Source organism: Opisthocomus hoazin, chromosome 5 (assembly GCF_030867145.1).
Source record: "Opisthocomus hoazin isolate bOpiHoa1 chromosome 5, bOpiHoa1.hap1, whole genome shotgun sequence".
NCBI classification, from domain to species: Eukaryota; Metazoa; Chordata; class Aves; order Opisthocomiformes; family Opisthocomidae; genus Opisthocomus; species Opisthocomus hoazin.
Genome location: NC_134418.1, coordinates 10914869 through 10928036, shown reverse-complemented (window position 1 = coordinate 10928036; position 13168 = coordinate 10914869). Strand labels below are relative to the sequence as shown.

Genomic DNA, 13168 nt, shown 5'->3' with positions numbered 1-13168 from the left:
CCAGTGTGCAAGGACAGACCCAGTGAACTGGTACTACTGTGCCGTGGGCAAACAAAAGAGAAACTGAAAAAAGTAAAAACATCCAGAAGAAGCTAAAGCAGGGCCTGAACTAGCTGACCACTTAGGGGGGAAATATCCAGTACAGGACAGCATTAAAGAGTAACAAGGCACAACCGAAGTCTGTTGCCTGGATGTAGACCCGAACTGACTGACAGACTCATGAGAGATGCATACAAGCGTATATCTTGCTTACCTGCCAACACCTACAAAGATGAGACTGAACAATCTTAGTCCCTATAAACATGAAAGAAACACTTCTCAGGGAAAAGCAAGAGGATCTGCTTTGGACCTGACCAACGTCGTGGCTCTTCATTCCGGTTACTTCAGCCTTACTGCGGTTCAGAATGTGGGTACTGGGACTCTGCCCTAAGCATCAAAACACTTCTGGTTTTGACATCCTCCAAGGTTCAAACTGTGCCAAAAAAAACATGTGGGAAAAAGCTTACTTTAGAAATAAATAAAAAACATTCTCTTTCTCCTAACTACACTAAATGTTTCTATGTGTGTAAACGGAAAGCAAGACTGAAAGAGGAATGTTGCGATCCAAATCAGAGCCTCAGTGCAGAGAGATGGCTGCATACGTTTGTCACAGCAATCAGTTCACCCAGTTCCAGGAATCCCCAACGCCCTCAAGCTAAGCTCTCAATGAGTTTGCTATTCCAACTGTAAAACACGTACAACATTAAATTACCAGAACGTCCAGTATAGTAACGTATATCAAGGATGTTTACCCCTTTGCATGTAAGAAGTGTAAACATAGCTGCAGCTTATAATTATTGCTAATCTATGAGTCACAGAAGCATAAATATTCTATTTGCTCAGCACGAAAATCAGATTCTTGGGCCCACGTAAAGCTCTAAGGCGTGGAATATATCAAATGATTTCATTGGGGAAAATAAAGTATTACGGGTTTATATTCCCTTTTGCACTGCACACTCAATAGCAAAGGAAATGCGAACTGCTACTGATTTTTTCAGCCTACAGCAAGATCGCTTACTAATTTCTAATCAGTTCTGCTTAGATAAATCACTTCAGGGCAACAGAATATTTCCTAAGTGTCATTAGGTCATGACTTACCCTCCAGGACAATTAGCAGGGACTTAAGACAATGGGGAAAACCACAGCTTGATTGGCTAAACAACTTGTGGAGTTCACTAGTGAAAAATACAGTTTCTTGCAAATTGAGCATACGTCACTATTTGGAAAATGGCAGACACCCCCTCCCCCCCCTAAATTTTATAGTCTTGTCCACACAGAATGACACTTTTAAATACAGAGACTCATTCTTGTATTATTTGCACTGTTACAGAGACAGAACAACTACATTCAGAGGAATTATTCTTACCAACTCCACAAATAACTCCTGTTTCAAAATGAATTTTAAAATATATCTACATCTGTGCTCACTTACTCTAACCACGCTGTTCACCTTTCCTTCTTCCTGGTTTCCTAAGCTCTGCTTCATCTACTTTTTGTACTCTAGGTAGTATCTAATCACTTTTGTTCATATACTGGATGACACTTCTCATGCATTGTAATAGTTCATTGTGATGTGCATAGAATTGCTTATTCAAATTAACTTTGTTAAGACTTCTTTAACAAAGCCTAATTTAATGTTAGATTTTTCTCAGGTGGCTTTAATATCCTGTTACATCCTATACTGAGAAAAAACTAAAGTGAACTTCACCTTGTATTTCATGTTGAGACCAGTAAGGAATGGAAAATGAAGTTTTTTCCTTATATGAAGCAGTGCAGAGCATGCCTGTTGTTCATCCCCAAAATTATTGTACTTAGTAAGCCTTAATTTGATTGTCTAAAACTGAAAAAGGACAAACGTGCTACTCCACAGACCAGCTGCTTTATCAGCAAATCTGATGAACAGCACACGAGAGGCAATACAGGAAAAGCCAGGTACACTAACAAACATCTCTTCACGTGTGACTCATTTTTTGGCACCAGCTTCCCTTACTGAATTCCCAGGAATTCCTCCACGTTTCAGAACTGACAAAAGCAAACAGTCATCTAAGGGCATTCCCAAGAACACATGGGATCAGTTTCTTACTCAAGACTTACGCAGGTCAAATTTCCCTTAAGTCAGCGGTGTTTTCCTCGGGGGAGGGCTGGCTTTGTCCAGGGCATAATCAATACCAAGTTTTCAGTAATCAGATGCAGTGCTTGATTTTAACATACTGATACAATACTACAAATATAACTGCATTACAAAGTACCCTGCTGGACAGCTAACTAAACTCCCTAGTGTTTGGTCTAAGGGCATCACTGCCCATCCGCAGATGCTTGGGATTTCTGAGCTTTCTTGCAGTTTGCTATTTGAACTGGCAGGAAACCAAGCAGATTTCTCCACTACTAGGGCTTCATCACACGTTTCTACAAAATATTTTGACAGTCAGCAAAAGCAATCTTGCTCCAAATTTGTCACTTAGCTCTGACTGTAGCACAATGATGCTGAAAATATAGAATAAAATCTATGTAGTTTCTTCACTTTTCCTACTAACATGTATGAAAACTACAAAGCACGGGTATTTTAAAGCAGGAACTTTACTTTCTTCACAGCAAAAAGTGTCTTAAGGTTGTAGGATATAACTCTGTACAAGTAAAAAGCCAAAAACTGTATTTCCTCAGCCTCCACACAGATTATTCTTTGTGCTTAATCATGGAGTATTTACACTACAAGATGAAATAGCAAGTACACCACAAACCTGTGCATTAGGCACGTGTTCTGCCCCTTTCTGTCACACAGGATCTTCTATGCACATAAAATTCAGTCATATTTTTAGAAATAGCTATCGGACCATTTTGAATGTATTACTCCTAATCTTTTGGATGACCCTTTCTAGCATAATTGAGGTGACAAAAAAATGACTTTCTACCTTGAAAAAGCTGAATTGAATCACAGGATAATTCACACTGGGAAGGACCTCGGGAGGTCTCCAGCCAAAACTCCTGAGCAAAGCACTTCCAATGTTTGACAACCCTTCCAGGGAAAGAGTTGTCCTTATACTTGATTGCAACTTCTCTTGTTCTGACTTACACCCATTGTCTTCACGAAAGGCTGACATGTTGTAGCTCAGATTTCATATGTACCAGTATCACAAGGCTTCCGATCCATCACCAGTGCAACTGAGTATCTCAACTTTGAAGTTCATTATCTTCTCCTTTTGTCATGTTCCGACCCCTGTAAATTCTTCCACACAAATTCTTCACTGCCGTGTCTTTCTACCCTGACACCTATGAGTAGCTAAGGTGCTAGCACAGGAGGCTGCTCTCTCTCTAAGGTCCTCTGTTTTTGCTCCCTCCACCACCTGCACGTGGTGATTTGCACTTGCTCTATACTTGGACAGATGTGCTTTTTGGCCCAGAAATATCTTCTATGGTTGCGCTGGCCCTAGTGCAATAAGGCTCTGTGAAGAGAAGGCTGAGAGGGGGCCTTATAAATGCCTACAAATATCTTCAGGGTGGGTGTCAGGAGGACGGGGCCAAGCTCTTTTCAGTGTTGCCCAGTGACAGGACAAGGGGCAATGGGCACAAACTGAAGCACAGGACGTTCCAGCTGAACATGAGCAAGAACTTCTTCCCTCTGAGGGTGACGGAGCACCGGAACAGGCTGCCCAGGGAGATTGTGGAGTCTCCTTCTCTGGAGATATTCAATACCTGCCTGGACAAGGTCCTGTGCAGCCTGCTGTAGGTGACCCTGCTTTGGCAGGGGGGTTGGACTAGATGACCCACAGAGGTCCCTTCCAACCCCTACCATTCTGTGATACACAGAGCTCCATGTTGCACACATTATTATATACACGCTTATGCGTATACACCATAAACATTATGACAAAAAATAATCACACGTAACCTAGGCTCTATTTTTGTACTGGTTTAAGGGGTTTTCCTCCCAGGCTGTTCTACCCGTATGATACTGTGGACATAACCAAACCAATCCCAACGCAGCCCAGCTCACCGTACTCGCCTTTTCCCACGACATCCCCTACGCCCGCGCCAGCCCTCGCACAGCGATACCCTTCGTTAACAGGCTCCATCGCTACGCTGCTAATGAAGGCGTCGGGGAGGCCGACCGGCGCGTTTGCTCCGTGCCAGGCAGCCGGCTTCCCTCTCGCCAACCCCACCTCCACCCGCAGGCCCGAGGGTACAACCCCTCGCTGGCCACATCAATTCCGACGGCCGGCAGACTTCAGGCTCCTGCGGGTCCTTCCCCTCTGAGCCGGGAAACTCCCGCAGCGGCGCGGGCTGCGGAGCTGTCGCAACGCGGGGCCAGCCCGGGCCTCCAGCCCCTCGAGGGACCCTCGCTCCCGCTCGCCCGTCCCACCTTCACCACGAGCCCCCTCCTCCCCCGACCCGCCGCCGCTCCCCTGCATTCGGCCCGGAGCCCCCTTCGGCAGCCCCTCGCCCTCCCCGGACCCCGCTCCCCCCTCGCTCACCTCAGCCCCTTCCACTCAGCCGCCCCCCTCTCCCGTCCGGCCCGGGCGCCCCCCCCCCAGCAGCCAGCCTGCCTGCCTGCCTGCCCGCCCGCCGCCCCGGGCCCCCTCTCCCCCCCCCGCCCTCGTTTCATGCCGCTCCCGTTCCCGCCCGCGCAGCCTCCGGCCGCCTTTTCTCCTCTTCACCCCAACCCGGGGTTCCCCGGCCAGCCTTGCCCCCGGGGCCGGCTCCCGCCGCGGGGTTCCCCCCCTCACGCGGAGGCGGAGCGCGGCCCGGCCCTGCTTCCGCCGCGGCACAGGGCGGCGGGCGGGTCCTGCGAGCCCTTAAAGGAGAGCGGCCATCCCGCCGGGGAAGGCAGAAGACCGGAGTAGCAGTGAGAGCAGCTCCGGCCTGCTCCTGGGGTTTATATGCACCTGGCCGGGCTGCTGCTCGCCCTGGAGAAGGAGCAGGGGCAGGGGCAGCAGCGTGGCCACGGCTCGCCTGCCCCGGCCATGTGCTCGGTGAGCGAGGGCAGCGGCACAGACCCCTTGGCGGCCCGCTTCAAGCAGGTGGAGGAGACGCTGGAGAGGCTGCACCGGGAGAACAGGAGCCTGAAGAGCAAAGTGCCCCGGTACAACGCGCTCTGCACCCTGTACCACGAGTCGGCTCAGCAGCTGAAGCACCTCCAGCTGCAGCTGGCTGCCAAGGAGGCGACCATCCGGGAGCTGCGCGGCTCCCTGGCCCGGCAGCCGGCGGTGGGCGGCGAGGCGGGGCCAGCGGGCGCGGAGCCGGCCCGCTCGCTGGTGGAGAGCCTGCTGGAGCAGCTGGGCCAGGCCCGGGAGCAGCTCCGGGACAGCCAGCGCCTCTCGGCCCGAAGAGTGGAAGCTCTGAGCCAGGTAAAACCGCGGCCGCCCTCGGAATGGCGCCGGCGGGCAGCGCGGAGCCGCCGCGGGGGACGGGACGGGGAGCCCTGGTCCCGCACCCCTCTCTGGAAAAACGCGTAGCTTAAGCTTAGTAAGCGCGCAGCCGGTGCCCCGTTCTGCATCCAGACTGCTCGCTGGCCCTGATGGAAACGGAGCGGGGGGCCTGGGCTTTAACCGGGTTTAAGCGGGGTGCCCGGGGCGGCAGAGCGAGCGTTCTGACCCCCGGAGCCGGGCTCTGCCAGACGGGACCGCGGTGAGCCCGGAGCCGGGCTGTGACAGGACTGTGTGCCAGGGCTGCGTGCCCGGAGCCGGGCTCTGCCAGGGCTGCGTGCCCGGGGTTGGGCTGTGCCCGAAGCAACTCGGCCGGCTGTGGCGAAGAGCAGTTCCCCGCTGCATTAAGTTCAAGGAGGCGAACGATAAAAAACCTAAAACAAAAACTGAGCGGGGCATTATAAATTTATAAATCTTCGTGCAAGAAGGAAAAATAGTAACAAAGCCCCTGAATTTCGAAGTTCCATACTATCTGCTGAAGACCCTCCTCTTTATCAGATACAACAGTTTTGTTCTGTAAGATGAACAACTGATGCCACCACTCTTTCTACTAAAGTGTTTTGTTTTTTTTTTTTTAAAGTGCACTTAAAAGGGATTTTTGTATTGACATTACGGCAGCACGTTAATCCTTGGAGAAGTAACTGGCACGTCTGGATTGTGAGGAGATAGATTAGGGAAATCAGTATCTTTTATGACAGGAAAAAAAGTCTCAAAACTGCATCCCCTCCCATCCGCCACAAGTGTTATTTTTGTTGTTGTCATTAAGACTTTCCCATGTTCAGTCTGAAATACTTGAAGAATTTTAAAGCATTTCTTTCTCTATGAAGCTGCATAAAGGAATTTCCAAACTAAGAAGCAGTACTTAAAATTGAAACAAGTATTTTTGTCAGAAATAATCTCCTGACCCAATGCTTATACAAAACATTTTCCATGTATGACACTCACCTAAAGTACATTTAAATAAGTTCAAGTCTGGAAATTTGTAATAAGAGATGATCTTACTGACACTCTGCAGACATATGACAAACCTGTGGTATGTGAATATATTTTGAAATCTGATGCTGAATGTCTTTAATCTATAGCAAAGGGGAAATGTAGCATTTAGCATGATGATAAGGAACTTAACCATCACTAATAAGATCAAGTGCTATTTCTGTTAGATATTAATTTTATTCTTTTTAGAAATAAATATGCCCAATCAGAAACACTGAAATAATTGTCACTAAAAATAATAACAACAACAAAAAAGAAGACATTTGTGAAGTCAGGGGCCTTTGTGCTGGCAAAGAAATGTGCTCCCTGTCATTTACAGCTCCATTAGCACTCATGAAGAACTGGAAGGGTAGCATCAAACCTGTACCCGTCTCACGGTTGACACTGGCATCCAGGGCATCATTGACTCCGGGGGAGCAGTGCTCAAGACGTTTCTGTTACCAGTATCCTCTACTTTTTGAGGACATCAAGCACAAGCCGTTTTTGACAAAGTCAGGACCGGTGTACTGCATGGTACTACAGAGTGGTTGTACTCCAGTCAGCGAACAAAACTTCCTTCTTGAAACACCTGCAGAGACGTTAACTGAATGCAGTGTGGATGATCCCACAGAGCTTCCAATTCAAGAAGAATGCACAGTGACGAGATACAAAGTTGTTTGCTAAGAGTATGTCAGGTCCCCTCGCATACCTTGGATTTCATTTTCTGTTTGCTCATCCTTTCCTAGGTGGGAAAGTTGCTGTGTAGCTCCCTCTGCTTCGTCCTTGTGACAGTGCCCGGCAATGAATACACTTCACTGGTTTTTGATAAGATGACTTTCCAGTTCCACTTTTTTTGAGAAAAATCTCTTGCTATCTGGTAATTTGGAATGCAGGACGAGTAAGCATTTCTCAGTCTCCGTAGTTACTCCTTTTAAACTACTTTGTGTCTTGTGGGTTCCTCCTTTAGTTTGTTGCTGCTATACATCTTTTCATAAAATCTTCTGGAATTTTTGGTGGTTGCTTCTTCATTCCACGGACTAGGAAGTGCTTGTATAGCTGTCCAAGCAGTTCTTGATGTTGATTGCTCTGTCAGTACCAAGGTTGAGTGATTATATAGAAATGAATTGCATTTATTTTACTTTTTAAGTACTTTGCAGTGAATATAGGATCAATATGGAATTACTGCAATATGGAATTCAGTGTTAGACATACTTTGGCTTTAGAGTTCACTTTGTTTCTAAATAACTTCCCCTCCCCGTTATGTTTAGGAAGTACAGAAGTTGAATCAGCAACTAGAGGAGAAAAATGGAGAGATACATCAGATGATAAATCAGCCTCCATATGAAAAGGAGAGAGAAATCTTACAACTTCGGAAGAGCTTGGCAGAAAGAGAGAAGGCTCAGGCCACCAGCGATGTTTTGTGCCGTTCGCTCACTGATGAAACTCACCAACTTCAACGCAAATTAGCATCCACAGCAGAAATGTGTCAACATCTGGCAAAATGTCTAGAAGAGAAGCAAAGGAAAGAGAAGGGGAATTCAGATGACCAGATACCTACTGAAAGACGTAATCAGGTATTCTTACTGCTACTGTGTTTCTTTACAGTCTTAGTAGTTTCTGAGGTGTTCATTACAATGTGATAGTTGTAACTGGGGAGTGGTAAGAAACATCCCTTTAAATAATTTCACGTAGGGTGAAAAGACTACCATGGCAAGTTTTAAATTATTCTGAGTACCAAAAACTTTTGGATGGAAGCAGTTATCAATCACTTGCATTTTGTCCATCTCACCTCATCATCAGAGGCTTTTTCTGGAGAGGAGAGGATCTTGAGAGGTCCCTTCCAACCTCATCAGTTCCATGATTACAATTCTTCCCTGCAAATACAGGAGACAGTACCTTGTTTATACCGCAGCACGCTTCTGTGCATCACTAGATGGTGCTCTGCTTTTGAAGGTGTTACCTCCCAATTTCTTATTTAAGCATCTAAATTACAAAACAAAGTAGATATATTTTAAAGTTGTATTTCTGTTATGAACTCTACAGCATGTGGTCTTCTCAGGTCAGGATTTGGCTTTGCACACGTAGTACAGACCTACAGAAAGTTGGTCAGGGAAGAACAAGTCAAAGTGTCTCTCCTTTTTTGTTTTTCCTGTTCTTTTTACTTTGGGGTTGCCTTGCACTGGCAGGCCAGAGGGGAATGTTTTTCTCCAGCAGGGATGTTCAGAAAAATTGCTTCATGGTAGGCAGGTGGCAGCAATGCCACTGAGCAGCACAAAGGAACACCTGGATTTTGGCATACTTTGCTAACGGCTGTGTGGCTTTGCCACATCCTCACCTTTGGTGAAGCTTTTCAGTGTAGGGTAGAGGTAGATCGGGTTGTCCTGTTGTTCCAGAAGTCATGATGGTTCAGAGTCGTTAGGCAATTCATGATTATACCGTCAGCAAATTACATTAGAGGTGCTGCCTCCAGTAACAGATCAGAGTATTGAGTAGGATGCTACAGCCTGTTCTCACAAAAAAGACTAATTCTGTCTCATGCTCTTACTGCTTCATAGAGGTAATGCTGTGTTTCACATGACCACTCATCTGTGCTTTTATGATAAACTCTATACGTGCTCCCTTCTACTTCGTAAAACATCCCAGGAGCATTTCCAAAGAAAACTTATTCACATTAAAGTTACCTGTAAGAAATAATTAGAAGTGGACTAGATACAAGAAAAAAAGGACTTTTTAGGGGGCTTGAAGCATTTAGTATTATCATTTTACGTGTAATTGATAGACAGGAAACTTGATTGACTTTGATACATGTAATAAGTAGCTAACCTTGTACAATGGGGACTTCCCTGTTGAAGAAAAGAAATTTCAGATGCAAGTACTAGCTGATTCTAGGGAATTTTGTACAAAAGTGTTCTATATTACTCACGTACACCGGGGTTTTTTTAAGCAGATGTCACAACTGTAAGAAAGAGGTATCATTTTAGTCAATTATTTAGCAAGCAGGGTTTTTTCCCTCAGTAATTTCTTCCTAGTACTGGCCAAAATTGACAGTAATAACAAAGCAAGATGAAGGCGTATCTGTGTCTTTGTCATGTATTCCCTGCTCTGAACAAGTAGTTTCCAAGGAGTTTGTGTAAACCATTAAGCTTTGTTGTCGTCAGTGTAGAAGACCCTCATGCATGTAAAATGTGTGGTGTTTTTCTTGTTACCTTTAGCAGGCTCAGACTTTGGTATGGCAGATGTGTTTTTATGACATTCGTGACACCACACAGATCTATTTAAAAGCAATACCAAGGTGGTAAAAACCTGAGTACATTTTTGTCCTGCTTATTAATAATAAAAGCTGTGGGCTTTGCTATTAGTATTTAGAAATACACTATATAGAAATAAATAGACCTAGATGTATGTATTTGTTTCACTGATAGCAAGTACTTTTAGAGGAATTAAAAAAAAAAGATTAATTCCAGTTTAACAGCATAGCTAAGTAGCATTTGGGATTTCTGTGTTAAAGTAACACTTCCTTTATCTGAAAATTACAGCTTTTAGACAATGAAACTTCACTTCAAGCTCTTATCTGCAACCTACAAGATGAAAACAGGATGTTAAAACAAAAAGTAGCTCACGTGAGTACTTTCTTTCTGTACAAGATTAAGATTTAATTACAGTAAATTTGGAATAGGTAAGGCCTAGTTAATCTAATTAAATGGCAGTTTAATGCGAGTCCAGAATTTTTCTTAAGTCTTTGCAACATGGCACATAGTCTTTGTTGCCTTAGCTAAGAGTAACTTATTACATTATTTTTAATGTATTGGGGTTGTGTTGTTAAAAATACACTGCAGAAGAAAATTGTTTTCATGTTCCTTCCGTGCATCGGTATTCTACCCCAAGAGCACAGCACCAGGCCCCGGGTGACTGCCAGCCCCTCCCATTCCATATCATTTAGTACTGTCCCTGTGGACTGGCAAATGGGGAAGGCTGCCCGTGAAAAGCCTGGCTTATAGCACGATTAATCTTCTGCTCTCCTGTCAGGTGGCTTATCCACACTCAGCGTGTGAGTCAGTGTACTGTATTCAGCGTCACCATATTGTATTTATCTTTTAGAGAATTTTGGTCCTGCATATATAGACAGTCTATGAAAGCTTGGAAGTTTGTGTCTTCATGACTCTCCTGGACAATCTTTCAGGTGGAAGATTTAAATGCAAAATGGCAGAAATACGATGCGAGCAGGGATGAGTATGTGAAGCGACTCCACTTGCAGCTGAAAGAGATGAAGTCACAACTGGAGCAGCAGCATGGTGTAGCTTCCGCACAAACAAATTCTGACCTGATGCACAAGGAGATATTCCGGTTAAACAAGCTACTGGAAGAAAAAATGAATGAATGCATAAAAACAAAGAGAGAATTAGAAGATGTGAAGAAGGCTAGTGAAGGAGATAATGAGCGCATGCAAATGCTGGAGCAACAGGTCATTAAATTTCTTTTTCCTAGAGGTGGAAAGTCTTAGTTTCTCCCCAGACCACTGAAGTCCAAGGGGGAAAAATGAAATTATTTCTTTCGACCTTCAACACTAGTCTTTGCCACATTTGGCTACGCAGATACTTAACAACACAGATTTAAAGGAAACTCACTCCTTAAAGAACTGCATGCAGTTCTGCTGGCTTTAATACAAAATATGAAAGGTCAAAAAAAGAAATACAAATACCTTTAAAGTACAGATATGACAGAGAAGATAATATTGAGATTCTGGGAATAAGTATTTACAAACAAAGGAATCACAGCCTCAGCTTTTTAATCTAACCACCCAATGCTCTGAGTTACAAAATGTTAACATGATAATTCTTTTTCAGATGCTAGTTTATAAAGATGATTTCACATCCGAGAGATCAGACAGAGAACGAGCACAGAGTAAAATACAAGAGCTTCAGGCAGAAGTTGCATGCCTGCAACACCAGCTAGCAAGAAGACAGGTAAGAAGGCAATATGTTACTTTTTCAATTAAAGTATGCCAACAGGATTCAGGACTAAAATATACTTCTAAATATATTTTTAAAAAATCCTAGCACTTCTAAAACCATTTCAGCTCAGCGCAGCTATCAAAAACTGGTATTATTTCATAGTCAGTTCCAGTGGAGTCGCTTCCCAATACACATGGAATTTCCAGTCCATTTTCCTTCTATTTTGGATCAACACAGTAAGGGTGGATTCTTGGAAGGAAGAGAAGGACAGCCATGACTTTTGTAACACGGATGTCTTTAAAGTAGCATACTGGTTATATTCTGTGCTATATTTCTACAAGCCTTCTTTACAACTATTTTTATAAAACTGCAAAAACCAATGCATATTTTATTTACAAATCTTCTGATTAAACATGAGCAGTGTTTCAGATAAAGGTGATAAAATATTCTGTTAAAGAATGTATTTTCACTGCATCTTTTTCAAGAGCTCCTCTTTCTCTTTCTAGGACTCAAGAGAAACAAGCAGTCATTTCAGAGTTCACATGGGTAACCAAAATCATATGTACGTACAGACGAACGTTGAACATCTGCGAGGCAACAGCCCAGGCCAAACAGGCACGAGAAGAACATCTTCACAGTCTGAACAAGCTTCTCCTCCTGCGGACAATGGAAACTCGGGATCTGAGGGCAGGGCACAGGGTGAACTTAGATGCCCTCATTGTATGAGGTTTTTCAATGACGAACTCAGTGATGAATTCCTCAAGCACGTTGCTGAATGTTGTCAGTGACCGCGTGATGCGAGGCGTGTAAGTTAATCACTACTTTATAGACAGCAAAACTTTGCTCCATACATATCTCCTACAGTCCTAAACTGGAGTAATTGAAATGGACAGCTCTTAGGAATTAGGAGGATGAACAATACCTACCTCTTACTTGATTTCACCTTCTCTTGGACTGTATGAAAGACTTCAAGATAAAGCAAAGTGGTTTTATGAAGAATTACTTTTGACAACTACAAGGAAGGCAAGCATAATGCAAATTCTACTACAAACTAAACTGAAACTTATGGTGGTAATTAGCTTCAGAGTGTTGCTTGGCTCATATTTGAGTCTAATTCTTTACAGCGGTCTGAAGGCTTGTGAAAAAAATTACTGAACTTGAAATTTTTCTCCTCTTCCAAAAATGTAGGCTGAAGAACGAGGGAGGAGCATTTTGGCAGAAGATAGGAAAAACCTTCTTGTGCTTTATCTGGGTTAAAAGCGAAAGTATTTTCTTGTCTATTGAGGCTGAACTTTCAGACATCTCATCTGAAAATCCTTCTGTTCAACTGAAATCAGGAGAAGTGAAGAAAACTTATAAAAGGGCTGGTTAATGACTAAAACTAGCCTGTCTTTTTGCACAGAAACAATGTACAGTGATATTTATTTTTTCTGTGCCATAAGTAACTATTTTACACGTTTGTAAATGTGTATTTGTGTAATTACTGATGTATTGCTATTTTACCTAAGGATTATTTTTATAGTAAAAGTGATTGTGCAGTTGCTTTACTACATTAGTAAAGTGGTCAAAAATCTCTCTTTCAGTCTAAGTATTTAAATGTGAAATAGTCCCAGTAACTCTAGTAAGGGCTAACTAAATGTCATGGTTTCAGGTACGAGTTGTTTCATTGCTTCAGTGATAACCAGTGTCTCAAGACTTTTCAGATATGTTGAAAAATCGCTCCTTATTTATGAGAGGAAGAATGACCTTTCAGATGCACGAGAACACATTTAATGCCCTACCCTG

General features: G+C 44.0%; 1 protein-coding gene across 1 annotated transcript; it reads left to right on the top strand.

The window, feature by feature from the left end:
- The first annotated feature begins 4848 nt into the window (after positions 1–4848).
- On the top strand, positions 4849–12960 carry TNIP2 (TNFAIP3 interacting protein 2). Its single transcript, XM_075420394.1, has 6 exons — positions 4849–5381; positions 7700–8005; positions 9968–10051; positions 10612–10893; positions 11276–11395; positions 11890–12960. Exons 1-6 carry the CDS (start codon positions 4914–4916, stop codon positions 12169–12171), a joined length of 1542 nt encoding a protein of 513 aa, XP_075276509.1. The 5' UTR covers positions 4849–4913; the 3' UTR covers positions 12172–12960.
- Positions 12961–13168: the final 208 nt, after the last annotated feature.